At 40.2% G+C, this 19,148-nt stretch overlaps 1 protein-coding gene and 1 long non-coding RNA gene across 2 annotated transcripts in view; one reads left to right on the top strand and one right to left on the bottom strand.

Annotated features, from left to right (window-relative positions):
- Nucleotides 1-7,179: 7,179 nt before the first annotated feature.
- On the bottom strand, nucleotides 7,180-7,706 carry LOC116232199 (uncharacterized). Its single transcript, XR_016471484.1, has 2 exons — nucleotides 7,540-7,706; nucleotides 7,180-7,439 (listed from the first exon to the last, which is right to left on the bottom strand). It is a non-coding gene; the product is annotated as an uncharacterized LOC116232199 (long non-coding RNA).
- A 78-nt stretch (nucleotides 7,707-7,784) lies between these two features.
- SPOCK1 (SPARC (osteonectin), cwcv and kazal like domains proteoglycan 1) overlaps nucleotides 7,785-19,148 on the top strand; it is a 257,135-nt gene continuing 245,771 nt past the window's right edge. Inside the window, exons 1-2 of the mRNA XM_031598373.2 lie at nucleotides 7,785-8,058; nucleotides 8,378-8,545. Of these exons, the coding sequence (XP_031454233.2) occupies nucleotides 7,855-8,058; nucleotides 8,378-8,545 (372 nt within the window). The 5' untranslated portion in view covers nucleotides 7,785-7,854. The remainder of the gene's footprint in view (nucleotides 8,059-8,377; nucleotides 8,546-19,148) is intronic.

Here is a 19,148-nt window from a genome sequence, read left to right as displayed (position 1 = left end):
AGTATGAGGAGCTTGTATTATGTTATAAAGACAATCTGATTTTCACACTGCTTTCTTGGAAGGGATGTTGAGTATATGAGAACAATGAATCAAAGACATTGAGCCAAGACTTCAAGAAATTATCTAATCAATCTACAAAGAGTTGGTAAAAGTTATCTCCTCTGCTTACACTTTGTTTCCCTCCCTGCAGACCTCTTTCAGAGCCTGATGATGCACAGAGAACAAAGGTTTATTGTTTCAGGCATTTCTGTCCCTTGGTGAAAAACTTTCCAGTTTATGTGAATAGCTCCTCAGAGTCTGTTCATAAGGAAACAGTTTTATTTTTCCCATCTCAGGGAATACTGTTCTTGGGCTGGATCAGTGAGCAATGCATTTTACTTTTCATCCTGACCATGTTTTTTTTTTGAATCTCTGCATTAAAGTGAGAGGAACTTTTCGACAAGTTGTACTGTCATTTTTTTTTTTGAGTGTTTTGAAAATGTCCTCAATCCTCTGCAGATATTCACATATCCTCCTTACTTGTTTGGGATTTCTTGTTTTCTGAGTGACTTGGAATTCTCAAGAGCAGGAATCGGACAAAAGGAGAATTTTCCCTTGAAGCAAATGCGATCTGTATCTTTTCTCGTATTCATGTCCTTGTAGATTTGGTTAGCCTTCCTAGGAGAATACGTGAGCTCCCAACTGAAACGCCTTCAGACACAGCTACTTAGCTTGTTCAGTGTTTTTGTTTCTTCATTTGCTGTTGATTTTGCTAAAAATACTATTTTGGTCATCTTGTCAGCTTGTGCACCAGAATCCTACGTAAAATTAATACATCTCAGTTCCTCTCAGGCACATAGTCCATTTATCTTCTGCTGCAGTGTAATGCACTGTTCCTATGAAGAATTTTTCCCAGCTGCTAATGACTCTGTCATGGTTTTTGATGTAGCACATGTTCTGTTAGGGCATGTGAAGTCACATAGGTCTTTGCTATTATTGCATTTCTTTCCAAACATCTGCAAAATTTTGACTCAAACATATAGTACTGTGTGCTACCTCATGTACTGCTTTTTTGTGGACTTTGACATTTAGTTCTGTATATGACTGTGGCCCCAAGCATCCATTCTTGAAATATCAGTGGATTATTTTTACTCTGTGTGGAATCAAACCATTACCTACCTTCCATAAATTACACCATAGCATGAATTTCATTTAGCAGATTCTGATTGCTGTGTCTGGGGTGAATTCTGGGTCTTATGCAGTTCCTCTGCTTTGTTCCTAGTTGTGTGTTGGTTCCCTCCTCCCCTGATGGATTCAGTCCCTCAGACACACTGTAGAACTGCATCTCCTTGGGCTACATTAGACCATGGACGAATTCTCCTCTTCTTTTTGTACTCTGCATTTAATAACTTAACATTCATTTTTCATTTCCATGCAGAGTGAAGTACTCCTCAGATTCCTTTAATACAGCTTCAAACTTGGCCAGAGTTAACCGAAAGCACATCAAGCACTTCAAAAGCAGTAACAGTGAGAAATAAAGTGCTGTCTGTCTGCCTTCCTTTTTGCCTATTCAGTGCTTGCACACACAAGGTGAAGTTTTGCATCCTCCACATTTCAAAAAGTGTCACTATGGGTAAAGAATCTTCCCCCCTTTCAATTCTTGCCCCTAAGAGTACTTTTAGGGTTTCGAGTTTCTTTGTTGTTATAATCCTGCTATCATAGTTCAGTAATTGCTTAAAGAAAAGGAAGATGTTCAGAATTCTTCTAAATTTTTGTCTGTTTTCTGACCAGCACGTGGTCCTTTCACAGAATACTGCCCTTCGTGCAAGGACCTACTTAAAGTCCAATTCTTCACATCACTGAATTGCCTGTTCATAGCAGCAGGAATCTTTTGCTGGATCAGGATCTGCTCCTGTTGTTCTCAAGCTGTGGCTGTACTGGGACACAGACAGCAATATGCAGCCTGTGGTGGATTTGAGCCAATAGTCAAGTTTGTGTCACCTTCAGTATCCTAAGGCCTGAAGTTGACTCGGAGAAAACACCCAGAACCCTATTGCTGCACCTGTACCATACGGTCCATATTTCTCATTTTTCTTATTGCTGTCCTGGGTGCTGGCAGATGCAGATGCTGACCCTACCTTGCACCTTTCATCACTCAACTATTGCAGCACATAATGGATCTCTTCCCTCCCTGTCAAAACGCTTCAGCTTACGCACACTAATTTGAAGTGATTTGGCGATGGTGTAAAACAGCATTTTTTTTTCCCCACAAGGGTTCAAGTTATTGGAGAAGAGAACTGTCAGCTTCCCTAGAGAGCTTAAGCTTCATGACTACAGTGTGGTGGCAGGGAGAAAGAAAGTTGTTTCTCTACATTATCTGAAAGCACTGCATTCTAGCACATTCTTAACATTATCCCCCATAGGAAAACACTGGAGTCACGAAGACTGTGAAGGGTTTATGAGTATGCAAACCATTACAGCCCCTTTGTGGCTCATCTTTATTGTCTTCATCTTTATACATCAATACTTCTGTTTTATTTTCTTTAATGAAAAGAGGGTTTAGCAGGAGCCAGATGATTGCTTGGTACAATAAATCCTCCTTTCTTGTTGTTTTCGCTCTAGTCAGCAAATTCGTGTCTGATGCTAACCATAAGGTAACTGGGCTGACACTGGACCTGGCCTCTGAAATTACAGGGCATTTGGGGACTCGTTGTCCATCAGGCAGCACTTCTTTCAGTCTGAATCACTAGTCTCCAGGAAAGCTGCTGCTTGTTTTATGGATCTCAGTATGTATTTATGTAAGCAAGAGAAAATGGGGATAGTAAGAGTGAAATAACTGAAAGGAGAAAGGGAATTGTGGAAGAAATGATCATAAAGAAGAGGAGCTCAGAATATGAAGACTTCATAAGTCTATGGTAGAGAAAAAAGAAAACAAAGATACAAAAAAACTAGAGAAATAGGAATAGTTTAAAAAAAAAAGAAAAGACACCATGGGGTAAGAACAAATACCCCTGACATTTCTTTAATTTCTACATGAATGCAAATCTAATTTTTGTATTTCAGCCATTAATGATGCTCCAACTTCCATACAAATTTAATCCCTGAAATCTGTGTTAATGGAGTTATTTATTATCATTTAGTACTGTGGCATCTCACAGATGTTCAGAACAGTCTCAGCATGCTAAACATTGGACAAGTCTGTGTGACATTCCACACGATCTTCAACCATCTATTTCTGTTCGTATCTTTTAGAGAGGGTTTATGGAACTTTCTAAGGTTGCCTGGCAATGGCAAATCTTGTGGTAATAGTTTTCAGGCTGAGCAGAGATGTAAAACTTCATACCAGTCTTTCTTTCCTGGTGAGTATAAAATCTGAGGACAAATTTAATTCTAATGACTTTTTCCACCTGAAAATGAAGATTGCATGGGCAGAGTTAACTCTGGCATTTAATGGTGAGATTTTTTTCACTGTGATATTTATGCTAACCAATTTTTGTGATGGAATCCCTTGTAAAAGTTCCAGTAGTAATAAAAGACACTATAAAATAAGGCTTCCATTTTACAAGGTACTCTGTGAAATAACGTAAGATGGCTTTTGCCACAATGACTATATCTGCTAGAAAGATAAGAAAGTGAAACCATCTGTTAAATATAAAAATACAGTCATTAAATTGGTAAATGTTCTGATACAACTTGAACAAACTGATAGGACTTGAACAGACTAATACATGTGAGGTAACATTCTTTGGTTTGCTTGTTTTTTGTTTTTGTTTTTTTATATTAGTCTGCACATCCTGAAGACAGTAATCACAACTGTACCTCTTCTTTATTTTTGCAAGTTCTTTGTGGAGTCAATAACAACCTTCAGCAAACAATCCACAGTTCTGCTCTGAGGCATCATTCACAAGAACCTGTTTCTTTTTACTGATGACAGAGGAAATTGTGAAGGATTAGCCTCAAAAGACAGAACTTAAACACTGCCTATACCAGCCTCAATCTTGTCTTTCAATTTCAATGTAGTTTTGACTTTGATTATACTTTTTTTGTGTGTGTCAGAATTCAAGTCTTTTCAATTTTAAAAGTGTTTTTTCTCTTTTCTCTTCTAGACAACTGTAGGCAAGATAGCTTTGCAAGGTGGTGAAAACTCAGCCCCCAAAAACCACTCCCAAGCACTTTATTTATCCATTATTTGCACTGTTGATTTGCTTGAGTCACTATGTTTCTAATTCACACCTACCATAAACTACGAACACCTTTTATTTTTCCCTGGACTGGCCACTATTTCAATTCCCATTACTCTGGGATATTACAACTAATACCTGCTAGTAAATAGGTTGCAGAACATGTTGTGGGGTTTTTCCAGTCAGTGGGTGTTTTCTCTTACACTGAAATCACTGATGTTGGAGTTAAGTGGTTCAGGACATAAACATAGAGGATTGCAGCATCTTCAAAGTAGCCAGTGTCACTTTGTCTGCTAGAAAACCATAATTTTCCTGCCTGTTGACATACTTGTAGCATTCTTGTTTCAAGCATTTAGCAAATTCTTGCAAAATTCCAGATTCCATTGCTATAAAATATGGTTGTTTTATATAGAAAAAAAGCCAGGAGCAGAGGCAAATAAAGAGGTCAAATCAGAACTTGTATTTGTGGTATTTTTAAATTGTAGTCTATTGTAAAATGGACAAATGTCTCAGTAGCTTTGTATAAGCCAACGATCACTTACTGCACAGGTTAAACTAGTTTTTCTGCACAATTGCCCAGCAGAGCTAACAAAGCTGAATCTGCAGTCCTGAGAGACACGGGAGGAAATAAATCCCTTATCTGTTAAAAAGATACAGCGGTGTACAGGAGATACGAAGGGATGTTAAATCAAGGTCTGTGCCACCACATGTACTTTCAAAGTGATATATTTTTAAATCCACTTAAATTACAAGAGCAAAATTTTCCTAATGCAGTACTGAAGGTACAGAGTAAAGTGCAAAAATGCAATTTAAACGTTTGTTACTGTAAAGATTTTCTTTCCTGTGTGAATGTTAAAAAAAAAAAAATGATCTCAGTAGAAATGTGCCTTGAAAGAGGAGGGGAAAACCCATCACTAAACCTCCACAGAAGATTTTCAGGACTCTACAAAGACTGCAGCCACTGCCTTAAGAGCTATGGAAACAATCAAGATGGTGAAACAGTGAGTCTTGCTGTCATGCAAAGATAACTGGGGGAAGTAGAATCCTTTACATGACATGTGTGTGCTCTTGCTGCTGGCTTTACTCTACTGGGTAGACAGTTGCTTGCTACTGGCTGTGATGTGGGATGAGTTCAGTATGGCTTTAGGGTAAAAAGGAGTGTCTGGCTTCATTTTCCAGGCATCCTTTATTTAGTCTAAGGGGAAGTCATCCTGCTTTATTTATGTTGTCTGCAATACGGGTGCTGAAGGCTTTCTGTATTAACTGAAAGTCCCGAAGTGCCCTATTAAGACAGCTGTAGCACTGCTCTGCATGGGAAACATAGCTGGAACTGAGATCTGGCCCTTCATCCTTCTGCGTGTGAAATGCTTTCTGCACCAGATTGTTTCCAGATTAAAGGCTGAACACACTGCAGCACGGGGAAAGTGGCAGGGCATGATGTAATTACAACTTCTGATCAAGTGATTTACACAGCTCAAATGAATTAGCAAATAGTATCCAAAATCAATATTGTGGCATTTCTTACAGCTGAAAGCATATTAACTCTTTAGTACTTCTAACTTGGAATAAAGAAACTTTTTACATCCAAAACACCAAGCAGTTGAATTATCCACTATAGAGAGTTCTTACATTCTTGTATTAGGATTAGAGGCAACTGTAGCACAGTCCAGAGATAAAAAAAACAGCCAACAAGTGTGTTTCAGTTCTACTAAGGATAATAAACAGGTTGGAGGTGAAATGTTGCAGCGAGGAGATAGAGATTCCTATCAGAGTTCAATAGAAAGTCTGGATCAAGAAAGATTAGCCATGTTTTATTTGTAATTAAGTGAATGAAGATGCATTTTTGACGCAAATATTGCATGTAAGAATGTAATTGCTTTATATGCAATGATTCTGTAGTTTACCATTCAGGTCTTTGACTGGTAAGCATGTTAACCTGCTTTATACTAAGCAAAGTCAACTGTACTGAAGTCACTAAAGGACTCAATTTGGCCTGCTGTGCCAAAACAAATATGTTTTAAAGGAGTGATCTGATGTAATTATATAAAAAGTAGAACTCCTACAAATTCAGTGGGAACAATGTTCTGTTGCTCTATGCAAAGCTGATCTGGCAAATCATGGATTGAAGAAATGGTCAGTGGAGGATTAAATTAGTCTAACCTCCAGTGGGATCATGAAAGGAATAACAAGTGTATCCACATAAAACTGGTAAGCACTGACATAGTCCCTTGTATATAACAATCCTCAAGTATTTGTGAGTAGCAAACAAGACGGTCTGGTTTGGATTGGATTGGGTTGATTTTGTTATTTCTTTCTTTCTTTCTTTTTTTTTTTTTTTTGGCAGATCTCCAGTGCAGCAATGTCTGCGATGAACTGTCTGAGTCAAATAGAGCTGTATCTAGCCTAAAACTGTATATAGCTTATAACTGCATATAAGTAAGAAATGAGAAAGCTTGTGACCGCTCTGCCAGGGGAAAGATTTTTAATCCTTACCTGTTGCTGAAACTAATGCTTAAATGGGAATGTCTGTGCATAATGGAAGGGTCTTAGTATGTAACCCTGGACAACCTGTAGAAAAATGGTACAGTACAATGTAGAAAGGAAGGCGGAGCGAGGTGGTTAGGCACAGATTTACATCCAAGTCTGCAGGGCTTTGGTTTGGATTTCTTCTATTTGTTGTTTTTATTGGGTTATGTTTTGACCTCCTGCAGGCATGTAGCTTTCATTAGATTCTATGTGCATCCAGGGGAAAATGCAATGTGGGGTACTTATCTGGGTTTATACTTGTTCTCTGCTGTTAAAATTAATAAACCTTCATTGTTTTTTTCAGCCCCAGAGGCTTTTATTGTGGTTACGTGTTATTTAGGAACTGTATTTAAAATCAAATCTAGGAACAGAGCGGTGCGCTGGGTTCAGTGCACAGATACAGCAGCAAAAGATTAATAAACTTGACCCTTTCCTGTGTTATTAAAAAAAAAAAAAAAAAAAGAAGAAGAACAAAACAACACAAACCAACTGAACCGTTTGAAAAAGTGGAATTAACCCCATTTTCAGCTTTCTGGGGGAGAGAAAGCAATATTTTTCCAGGACAATAAATTCTGTACTTCCTATCCCTTGAAAGACTCAGCAGCAGGAGCCAAGGAGCGCCTTCCTCACAGCTTTTGGGGATGGATACAGCAGCAACGAGTGGCACGAAGCCCACCTTCTCCACGTGCTGTGGGAGCAGAAATCCCTGTGTTGTAGGAGGAGAAATTCAGAAGTCTGGGGTGACCATCCTGCCTTTGAAATGAAATGCCATTACTTCTGGGCATTGTGAGGCCATTGACACAAACAGCCACGTGCTACCCAAGGCTTTTTGCAGCTGGTGTTGGCTGGGCACCTTTGGTTGGTTGGTTTGTTCTTAAGGTCGGTTTCATGGCTCTGACACAGCGTTCCCAGGCCGTCACCATCCGGCACACTGTCACCATCCCGCCGCCTCTTCACGACACCTGGATCTCCCGTGGAGCAGCAGCAGCAGCAGCAGCAGCACCGCTTCCCTGCCAACACACCCGGCAGGTGCTGTGCCCGGTTTGATGCCCCTCCCCACCACAGATGGGGGTCTTCGCACCAGCGACCGTTACAACCGCCGCTACGCACGCGGGAGGCGCCTCGGCGCCCCGCCCTCCCGGTCGCACCGCCGCCGCTCGGCCCGCAGATGGCACCAGACCTCGGCTGCTGGCACGGACCCCGCGCACGCATCCGCCCGCACACGCCCGCAGCCGCTGACGGAGCCCGGCGGGAGCTGCTGGTTCTCCCATCCGCCGCCTCTCCGACCGCCGCCCGAGCAGCGGCAGCGGCGCGAAGAAGAGGAGGAGGCGGCGGCGGAGCGCGGAGCTCCGTCCGGCAGCAGCGCGCGGAGGTAGGAGCTCCTTCACAGCCTCGGCGTGCAAAGTTCGCGGAGCTGCACCCCGCGGGAGGCTTTGCTGGGGTTCGGTAGCGCGTTCTTTGCCCTTGGTTGGCTTTGCCTGTGCCCGGCACGGGGTAACGCGTTCTGTCTGCGCTCTCGCCGCTGCTCCTCAGGGCTGGGCGGTTGGGTGGGTCTCGGCGGAGCTGCCATCTCCGCAGCCAGAAGTTGTCGAGAAACGCGAGGGGAGCGAAGCCCGGAGCCGGGTCTCCTCAAACTTCCCCGCTCGAGGAAGCGGCCCCCGCAGCGCCCCGCTCCTCTCCTCTGCTTGCAGATGTCGGGGATGCTGGTCATCGCTGCCTGGTGCTTCCTGCAAGTGGAGAGCCGGCATCCTGAGATCGTCACGGGGAGCAGCAATCACGGCAATTTCCTGGACAATGACAAATGGCTGAGCACCGTTTCGCAGTACGATAAAGACAAGTACTGGAACAAATTCAGGGATGTAAGTACGGCTTTGTTTGGCTCATACTTCGTGTTTGTACGTCTTCAGTGTGTGGCTGCTGGCTTTTAGAAGATGCGAGTGGAGGAGAGATGCAGCTTGGGCTGCTGCTTGTGCTGAGGATGCTCAGAGCCGTTTGGGAGCTGGGCAGGCAGTCCTGGCGTTCTTGGTTACCCCATCGCTCGGTGTGCATGGGGCTCCACGTCAGTCTTATGGAGGCAGAACGCTCCTCGGCTCTCCTTCGGGGAGGAACTTTGTGAGAAGTTTCAGTGCCTGCTGCTTGAGGGGCTCGTTAACTGTAAATGATGAAAGAATGTGTCTGTGAGAAGGGAATATTTACCAGCTCGAGCCACAAGGTGGTAAACACGGAAGGTTGCTGTTGTGTTTTGTTTTTTGTTTTTTTTTCTGCCCGTAGATTTGTCAAAAAATATTTTATTGTCCATTCAGATCGTGGAGATTTTGGCAGTGGTGTATGTTTGGAGGAAGCGATGCTTTGACTCAGTGCTTTTCAGCCTAGAAAATAAGCATAACTTCAGTATGCATTGCATTGAATCTGCAGAAAACAAATCACGTTCTTAACACGGAGCTTTGAATTTCACTAGTTTGAACACGTTGGGGTATTGCACATAAGTGAGCAGGGAATGGAAAATGCAACGCTGCGATGCGTGTAACGTTTCTGGAGCTCCTTTTGCTTTCGTCGTCTGTCTGTCGAAAAAGCTTTGTTGGAGTGCACACAGAAAGGCCCGCTCCGTGTTCCTCAGGCTGGGTAGGGGAAACGTTGCTGTTGATAAGGAGCAGACTGGGGTTAAATGTTCTTGGCTGCATGGGATTTGTGTACGGTGGCTGCTGAGTGATTGTATGAAAAGGAAGAGTGCGTAAGTGGCTGGCAGTTCTGCTAGTGCTGTGCTGTAAGTTAGCAGACTACTGACTGATTTATTCTCATTTAGGAAGCTCAGGTGCTTTACAATATATTGAAAAGTTGAAGTTTGATGTTATGCAGATTTCTCCATAGTCTTAACAATGTAGCTTATATTGCAAAAAAAGAAGCGTAAGTTGTTACAGTTAAATGTTGCCTGCATTTGCTTGGCTTATTCTCTATGTTCTTCTGTAGTTCTGTGTCTGAAAAATCATACTGAATTTCAGTGTAGCAAAGTATGGATTTATCTGTAGCACCAGCAGTTATATCAGAATGTGTATTTGCATGCAGTCTCTGTGATGACATTCACCTCTTGGGACTACTGGAGTTCTCATATAATAGATTCCTGGAAAAGCCAGCAGAGGAGAGGATGTTAATTTCTATATTCAACTTGTGACAATTCAGCACCATCTGAAAGTCATAAATTGAAAGAATAAAGTACAAATTCATCTAAAAATATTTTTAATCAGGGACAAAACTATAGCAGGAGACTCTTCACCTCCTTCAACACTTTTCTTCCAGATTGAGACTTTTTATTAAGTTATATTCATTGAACTTAATGATTTGTTTCCTTTTATGCCTTATATAAATAAATTTAAAGAATTCTTGCAACTTTTCTTCTGATCTTCTTTCCCCAGCCTCCAGTGTGATTGTCACAGACATGATGCTCTTCTTAGGTAGTGGAAGTTGGCAACCCTGTCCTCAGCAGGGGGTTTGGAGCTGGGTGATCATTAAGGTCTCTTCCAACTTAAGCCATTCTATGATTCTATATTCATTAATATTAATATTACCTCTTTCATGTTTTAAGGTTTCACAACTGAAAAAGACATTTTAAGACTTCCTGAAAATACGAACAAAATCTGTAAAGCCTGACTTCTCTCCCATAGGAAGAACTCTTAAACCAGTCCTCTGCCAAGCAGAAGCGAGTAATATAAAATCATGCAAATTTTAGATAACTTTCTATTCAGCTGTTTTAATGGTTCTCTTTAATTACTTCAAAACTAGCATGTTATAACTGTGTATGATTACCCATGAAACATTTTATGTGGCAAATTAATAGAGACTGCTAATCATCCTCTAAGCTTTTTCAAAGAGAAAATATATAAGCTTGCATACATAATTAAACTTTTAATAACATATTTTCAACTGAAGTAATTTTAGTGTATCATAATCTTCTGTGAGAGCTTCTGTGCACAGAGATGAAGACATGCATCTGTACAGTTTCTGCCAGCACGGAAGATGTAGTAATGACAGCACACTTCTTGCAGCAATGCAGAGATGTCATTGGAAGAAATCAGGTTCTTGCTTCATGGTTGAAATATCTTGGGGTAGACTGCATAAAAAGTGCTTTGTGAGAAGACACATGGCAGAATTAACCTCTAGGTATGGTGTAGATTAGCATTTTATTTGTAATTGTTGAATTGCAGGGAACTTATTTTCCTATCTTCCCTTTGTTCTCAGAGGGGTTCTCAATGTAACTATGCATCATTACTAGATGAAATTCTCAATGTGGGATATGTGCAAGAATCTGAAAGTGGTCTTACAGTTACTGCCTCCTTGGGTTGACAAAACAGCTGCTACGGAGCAGAGTGCCTTGGCCATACCCTACAAAGCAGCAGAAGCAATGTTGCAGGAACAATCATAACTGCCTTTAGTAGCTTTCCTAGTTGTAGGTCACGTTGTATTTGTGATGTTGCACAAATATCTGCATAACTGTGTTCATGTGCACAGTAGGAAAAACACTGTGCATATGGAGCTCAGATTTGGTTGCTGTAGATGTGGCCACTTTAAACTGTTGTATGTAGTAAGCACGTGTTTGTGTTGCATGTAAATCTGCATTAATGTTGCACTACCACCTAGTCTCTTAACATGCAGAACACAACTGAATATAAGATCTTAAACTGGGGTTCTCTCATCTTTCTCAGTTACTCCTTTCAAAAATCAATTGGTTGGTCTGATATGGCCTGATTTGAGAGGACAATTTGTTTGTGGTTTGTTTTCTGTAGGACTCGTATTTCTGTTGGGCAAAGACAGGATGGTAGTTACACCTAACAGCCCAGCAGTCCTTATTCTTCTGTGAAAAGACAGCAAAAAGTAGCCCTCACTTTAAGTCTGTATTATATCCACATAATCAGGCTAAATTTGTCAGTCTGACTGAATTTTATAATGTAATCGTGCTCTGTAACGTTTTCAAGAGGCCAAAAGGGATCTCTTAAAAAAAACAAACAAACAACAACAACAAAAAAAAACAAAAAAAAAAAACTTCATATTTTAATCTTTTCATATGTCCTGACAACAATTTGTGCAATATTTAGTTGCTTCAATTTTAAAACAAGCAAAGCCTGTTAATGAATACTTAAGACCATGTAATGGATGTGTTGTGAAGCACTTGCTCTTGAAAATCTTGTAGATGGTCCAGCCATCAAGTATCAACAGTGGTGTGATGTCTTACATATTGATATGCTTTAAACATGGTCTGAACTTGATATTCCAGTCTTCTACCCCATTTTCCCAGTCTGTTGTGGGCTTTTGATATCATGAAAACAAATGCTAAGGTCTTCATCATTCAGTCAAATCTGTCAAGAGATTGGTTTAAGTGGAGCCTGAGTGCAAATTTAGCACCTGAGTATGAAGTGAATCCTTAACGTCTTAGAAAGCACTCATATGTGGATAGCCATACACGTTATTGTGAACGTCTCATTGTGTTCATGGAGGCTTGGCACAAAATAAAACTCCTCTTAGTGTTAGACCTGTCTTCACCAAGATTACGTGAACACACTAATTCTGTTAATTCTGCTTGGACTTATGTCTGTTACATTATTAATGCTTGCATGAAAGAGGTGGTAAGTTCAACTAGCTATAGATTAAACTGCAAAAATGGAAAAGAAAACTTAGAGGATGTAATACAAACCATATGAGGAATTTCTATGAAAAAAAACACCATTCTGAAAGCGAAGAATACTGACATGAACTGGTTTCAGTGCATGTTTATGTATGAAAGGTTGCCAGACCATGTCTGAGCATTAACTAAGCCATTTCTCTGAATTTTACTGCTTGCAGTTTCAGTTCAGGCTATCATGTTAATATTCTCATGCATCATATGTCCTGAGGTGTTTTCAAGCTTTGCTTGCCTAATAAACAAGATGGGAAGTGTGTATATATAAATCTAATTGCACAAATTCATTGTAGGTAAATAGTTGCATATAACTAATAGTTGCATATTACTCTATATAACTATATATATGTAAAAGATCAGGTTATATATTAGGTTTCTGTTGACATAGACCACCAGCCCTTGATACAGTTTGATGAAGAAACAACTTTGGCCTTTATTCATGTACAAAACACCTCTCTGAGCCGATTGAGTTCATCCTCACACCTGTGCAGAAGTGCAGTGTGAGGTGTTAAAGCAAACACAGGGCCAGGAACTGAAGGGGATGCATTGTTCCACCATTGGCACCAGTGGATTCAGGAACTTTGTTTTGGTTTCTTTGTGCTTCTGCACCTGCTTTCTTCTTGTTCCACTTAACCACTTTCATTTGTTTAGCCCGTGATTTGCAGTGTGTGGTAGTGAAATTTGATAGAGCTGGAAAGCCTGGCCAATGTGGAGAAGGATTGGAATACCAAGCAGGTAGAACTTGAAGACCTTGAGAACTCAAGTAACAGAAATGAAATGAAATTTTAAAGTACAAAGCAGAAGGTCATGGAACTGAGAGTTAAAATGAATTTATTCTGGGTCCTGGCAGCTTAGCTTGAAATAGATGAGAAGGAAATTTTGTGTGCTTTTATTGATTTTCAGAGTTATTCTAAGTAACAAAAGTAGTGCTTCTCTGAAGAGAGGAAATATAATGTAAAAATGCATGAAATGAAAGATTTTTGGCTCTGAAGAAGAAATAAAATTATACAAAGCATAGGAGAGAATACTTTAATTAGGAATATTGTGAGCACTACCGATCACTGAAATTAAAGAGACAAATTTTTACGAAGTTGGGGAGTCAAATGGCTTAAAGTGTTGTAGGAAAAGATGATATACATTGCAAAGCTAATTCTGTAGGGATAGATTTACTTCAGAAAGTGTTTTGAGAGAGGGATACCAAAAGCTACTGTGTAAGAAGTTGAGATAGAGAAGGAGAAAATTGCTAACAAAAATAACTTTATGATTTTAGGATAAAAGGACATTAACCCACTCAGATTTATGGTTCTAAAATCAGTGAGTTCCATTTCAAAATGGACATTGGATGTTAGCAAAATTATGATACAATCAGTTGTTATAAAAGAACTTGGATTTTTTGGATTTTAGAACTCCAGATGCCTTTGAGTTTTAGTTCCCACCTCTTTGTTCAGATTAAACCCTTGAAGACAGTTGTTTTTCTCCCTGCCCACGTAGTTTTTAGTCTGGTAGAACCCGATCTCAGGTACTCAAGCATCAGATCCTGTGGGATTACCATGAGCTAACAGCCCTTTGTTGTAGACTGGCTTATTTCTGTTGTCTCTTTCAAGACAGGTTCATGCTTTCAATGTGATCTCACTACCAAGGACCTGTTCCAAGATAACACCTAGTACACTCAATGCTAAGGGGAAGCTACTTAATTTGGGATGGCATTTTCTTCTTTTATGTTTAGATTTACAGGGTAAATGAAGTACTGTCTCACCCACAATTTATTACTACACAACTGCATGTTGTGTTTTCTTCATCTCAAATGTAATGACAGATTAGTGATTGATGCATTTATTTCTGGTGAAACCATTCAGGCACTGCAAGTTACATGGTAAGACAGTCATAAAGGAGGGTTACAGTACACTTAAAGAATACCTAATTAATGAGTGCATCCTGTCAGTAAAGTGGCTGGGTAATGTAACAGGACACAGGCACCTCAGACTTGCTTCCTAGGAGATTATCATTCCACGACCACCTTGAGATTTAATGGAAGGTGAGGGCTGTGTGCCTGGATTCTGGTGGATCTGGACTGAAGCGCAACAGAGTTGAAATGTGATTTACAAGTTCACTCAGGCACTAGCATACTTTCTCTCTTAGGGCAATCCTTATTCAACAGAGAGACAAGGCTGGAATATAAATGTAATTGCAAAGTACAGCTAAGATGCATCTGCCAAAGCTGCATGAAGTTTAAAAGAGTAGCAGAATATGAGACCAGATTTGTGCAAATGTAATTCACTAGCAGCTTCTTACAAACAGAATAGACGTGCTGTGGGGGAACTGTTAGGTCAGGCCTTGAACTGGTGATTGAACACCTGGGGTAGGGGTGCAGCTGGCCCAGGGGGCACAGGCAAATGGTTTGCACCTGTGCTCTGCATGCCACCAGGAGTGGACCCAGGGTGGGCTCATATATGGGCCACTGGAGGGAGAGCATCCCTAGGACCTGGGCTGCTTCTTGAGGAGTGCTGTGTAGTTTGAGTGCCCTTTCACCGCTGGGGTGAGCACAGCTCTTCTTTGTGTATGTGACTGTTGGCCTACCTGCAAATACTTTGCCTGCTATCGCTAAGAACCTGTCAGAAGCAATTTTGCTTCTTTGTGAGCAGAACATATGCTTACTGATAATGCGCGTCTCAAACTTGACACTTTCCTTCTGCAGTGGGAAGGGGAATAATAATGGCATTTATGTCAGAATAATTAACTTGGGAGGTACAGAGAGCCTACTGTTTTATGATGAGTTGACATGTATCTACCTTGCCTGGGAATGACCTGCGACTCTAGAGCTCAACAGATCAGTGGAAAACTATGATGTTAGCTTCTGCATTTCAAGTTATAACTCAAATAATTTCCGTGGACTGCAGCAACAAATCATATTCCTGCCACAAAATCCTGCGTGTTTGAATCTTGCACTACCTTGTACCAATTTTTAGAGTAATCGTTCTGGAATTCTACTGCTTTCTGTCAAATACCACATCTGAAGTATGAGAACTAGTTTTCTCTTTCATAATATATGTTTATTTACAGGCTGCTCAATTATTTCTTTCTCTGTGTAACCAAAAATGAAATTAATCCAAAAGATCTGCAGTAAGGTTCTTTTGATACTGATGACCAGCCTGTCATTGACTGAGTTTAAGTGCTGCATTTCTTCTCTTCCTGTTTTCTTAGACAAAGTACTGTACATGAAAGACCAGTTTAGATAGCTATTTTTTAGCGTTTGGAGGGCACTATGGAATTAGAAAAGGCTGAAAGTTATGTGTTTTCTGACAGCATAGATAGCTTCATAGTTCCAGGGAGATGCTTCAATCCGAAAATCAAACATCTCCAGTCTACAAGGTACACATCTGACAGATTCCAAAACAAGAAAGTGGAGTTGACATAGCTAAGTTGAGGTGACGCTGCTGTCTCCAGTGTGAATTTCTGTATCTCCACCACTTTGTTTCAGCTTTATGTGGGATTTTTTTGGCAGCAAAGATATCAACCCTTAGTTCTGAATAATCTATCATCAGGTAGATTAATACCTGTGGTGTTATCATTTGTGGATGAGCTCTTGCAGGTTGGCAGCTAAAATTGAATTATACATTTGGACTGAATGTCTAATGCTTAATGAGTTTCAAGGCGAAGATATGATTCAAAATAAAGTTTACAGATAAGTAATTGCTAAGCTACCGAAGAGAGGCTTTGGCAGGAACCAGAATGGTCTTTATCTGTCACTTCTACAGCTTGGTTTGTAATCCAGGGTAACAGAAAATCGTTCTCATTAAATAGATACAAGGGGGCTTCAATTAATTGTGATTTTGGCTGTCCTCTTAATGGACTTAATGTCATAAATCTACTTTGCTGATTGCTTTCTCATAGGCAGGTAGAAAAATACTTGATTAAAAATTACAGTTGAAGTAACTATTTCAGGCTAGTTTTCAAGAAAAGTTTCCATGTATCATGGCACACCATTGGATCTGGCAAACACTGGAATTGACAGACAGTGGTTCTTGTCTATGCAGGTTATTTTGTAACTGTCCACTTGGGAAATCTGTCTGTATATGTACGCTGTTTAATTTGAAATTTCACAGAACATCCCACTAATAGTTTTATGTACTTTTTAGCTTGGAGAACGATCCTCATCTTTCTGTGCTTGAGTTTCCCTGGCTATTCAGATATCTATCTCAGCACTGTTTCCTATTCTTTTATACCATCCTCTATGCCTTTCTCTTATTGTAATGCTTGGGCAACTTTAATACGAACAGAAGATCAAAGCAATAGAGGCAGCTGCAGTCTCTGAGTCTGGGAGTGGGTGGGCAGGCAGGAGCAAGGAGATGCTTTAACTTCTCTCCCATGGATGCTGAAAATGATTACTGCAGTGTTAAGAAATGAGGCTGTAGCAGAGGAGGCTTAGCTCCTTTCTCAAAGGAAAGAGTGGAGAAAATTGTTTTTGGAGTGGTGTTCCTATTTGTGCTAGGGATGTTGAGATCTGTGGTAGAATTTCACGGTAATTGTTAAATATCAGTAGAAATGAATTTTAGATGCTTCAGAAATGCAGTGACAATGATTCCACTTATATATATATTTTCACTCCCCATTACTGCTAAGACTGGTTTCACATTTTCTTCTTGTACTGTCATCCCAAAACATGAGATGAAAAATATTTCCACTGACCTTTCCTACACTGGTACCAAAAAGAATTGCTTTTCCCTGTTGTTCCAGTGTGCTCCCTCTCCATCTTATTGCAGGGGATGCGGGGATGCATATTAGTAATTTCTTTAGCTGAAAATTTAAGTATACTTACAAATGTACAGTAGTACATTAAATAAATTGTTCTGAGATATCATTTCATCCAAGACTGCTGTGCTTTGGGCAGTTCCAGTTCCTGGAAGAACTCCATTAACCCACAGTGTCTGTGGAAAAGCCAATTCCTGACATTGTGTTACATCTGCTCTTTTGTGGTGTTCTTTCCCACCCAAATCCCAAAGCAATTTTTTGACTTGGTTAGGCATACTGAGTTGTAGATCTAGATTAGACTGATGTGGAAGCAGAGGATAAAGCTTGTTTCAGAGTTATCCATCAACCTAATGCCAAATCTAACAACAAAATTTGTGTCATGTGAGTCCCAGAACAGTGCTCTTCTACTGATCTGAACACTGTGCTTGAATACAGAGAGATGGAGCTTGACAGTGTCCTTTGGGCATACGTGCCAGCATCTGACAGCAGTGTTTAGTGGGTTAAATTAATTTCTTGTTTGGTAGCATAAGCTTCACTCGGTATATCAGGGAGAAACTTCATCCATATTTCCTATGTGAAGCAAGACTAACCAACCTTCCTGATGTTAGACTAATGTTTTGTCTTTAAGTGCTAGATACGTACAGCTTTAATATCATATTAAGGAGGACTAAGTATTTTCAATTAAAAGATAAAAATGCTAAGCAGATTTCCTGAATCTTGCTTTATCATGATATCAAACTGCATCTGGCAAAACTTAGTAAGCTTCAATCTACTCATCTTTTTAGAACTTGCTTCATCTTGCTAAAAAAGAAACTACTTCCGTGATAGAAGGAAACTCTTCTTCTTTCAAGATATCATAGTCGTGGGGTAATTAGTAATTTAAATTTAGAATTGCCCAGAATATTCCTTAAACACAAGTATGGATCTCCAGATTATGGTTCACTGAGGCTAATAACAGCCCGAAAGGAATTGTTACATTTAATTAGAATAAATATGAACTGGAAAAATAGCGCACAACTGTCAGTTACTCACAACAGCAGTTTTGCCAGATGAAGAGAGCTGGTACACCAAAGAGATTAGTTCATAAAGATATGTACAGTAATTCACATCAGTAGCCACAGATTTACTAGTTCAATTATTTATAAAAATACTTATGTAACAAAGCAAGTCAGCTATAACAAAATGCTTAATGGTTTGTTTTCAGTCAGATACTGAGAGGGAGACATTAGGTGAGAAATCATAGCTAGAACAATCTTTGTTCGGATCTGAGATCTGTTGATACCTGGTGAAAGAGGAAGAGAAGAACGTGCTGTATGTCTGTGTGTGTGTCCAGGTAATGGAGTTACACAGACAAAATGGAAAGGAGGTAGATATGGTGAAATGTGCCTTTCTTCATTAGAAGGATTCCAAACACTTAGGTTGATCATACTGCTGAGGTTCCAATATGATGGAGAGAAGAGGAAGGGATTTAGAGAGGATACAACTGCAAGCTGTTAGCTGCTGATGGCCCACACCTGGGTGGCAAGTGTCCTCCTGAGCTTCTGCTAACCTCTACTTAAGCATAGTGATTCTGGGCATGGTTGTGAAGATTCTCTTGCTGAGTATACATAAAACATTTTGGACTCCAAGAAACCATAGCTGGCTTATTGTCAGATGAGAAGCTATAAACATCTGCTTCTGTGGTCTTTCTACGTGAGGTTTGTGTGGTAAGTGGTATTGGTTTTAATGTGATAAACAACGAAGATGCATTGTGGGAGGGGATGTGTGTGCTTTAACGCATGTTTTCCTTGCAGTGTATTTGTGGATATCTGTAGCATTCGTAATTAACTGAGGAACAGATGGCAAAATCTTGGTTTAAAACAGAACATCCACTAAATGAACGATCATGCACTGCTGCAAGTTCATTTGAGAAGCAGTTACTCTGTTCCCTTGGATGGTGCTCTAATACAGCCCTGCTGAGAGTAAAGAGTAAAACTCTTTAACAGCTGGTGAAGTTCAGTGTGTGTAGGACCTCTATAAAGCAGGACATTTCAGACATCTCCTGG

This window comes from Phasianus colchicus, chromosome 15 (genome assembly GCF_987193195.1).
Source record: "Phasianus colchicus chromosome 15, bPhaCol1.hap1.1, whole genome shotgun sequence".
In the NCBI taxonomy this organism is placed as follows: Eukaryota; Metazoa; Chordata; class Aves; order Galliformes; family Phasianidae; genus Phasianus; species Phasianus colchicus.
The sequence above is the reverse complement of the archived record's forward strand: the minus strand, read 5'-3'. Positions and strand labels throughout refer to the sequence as shown.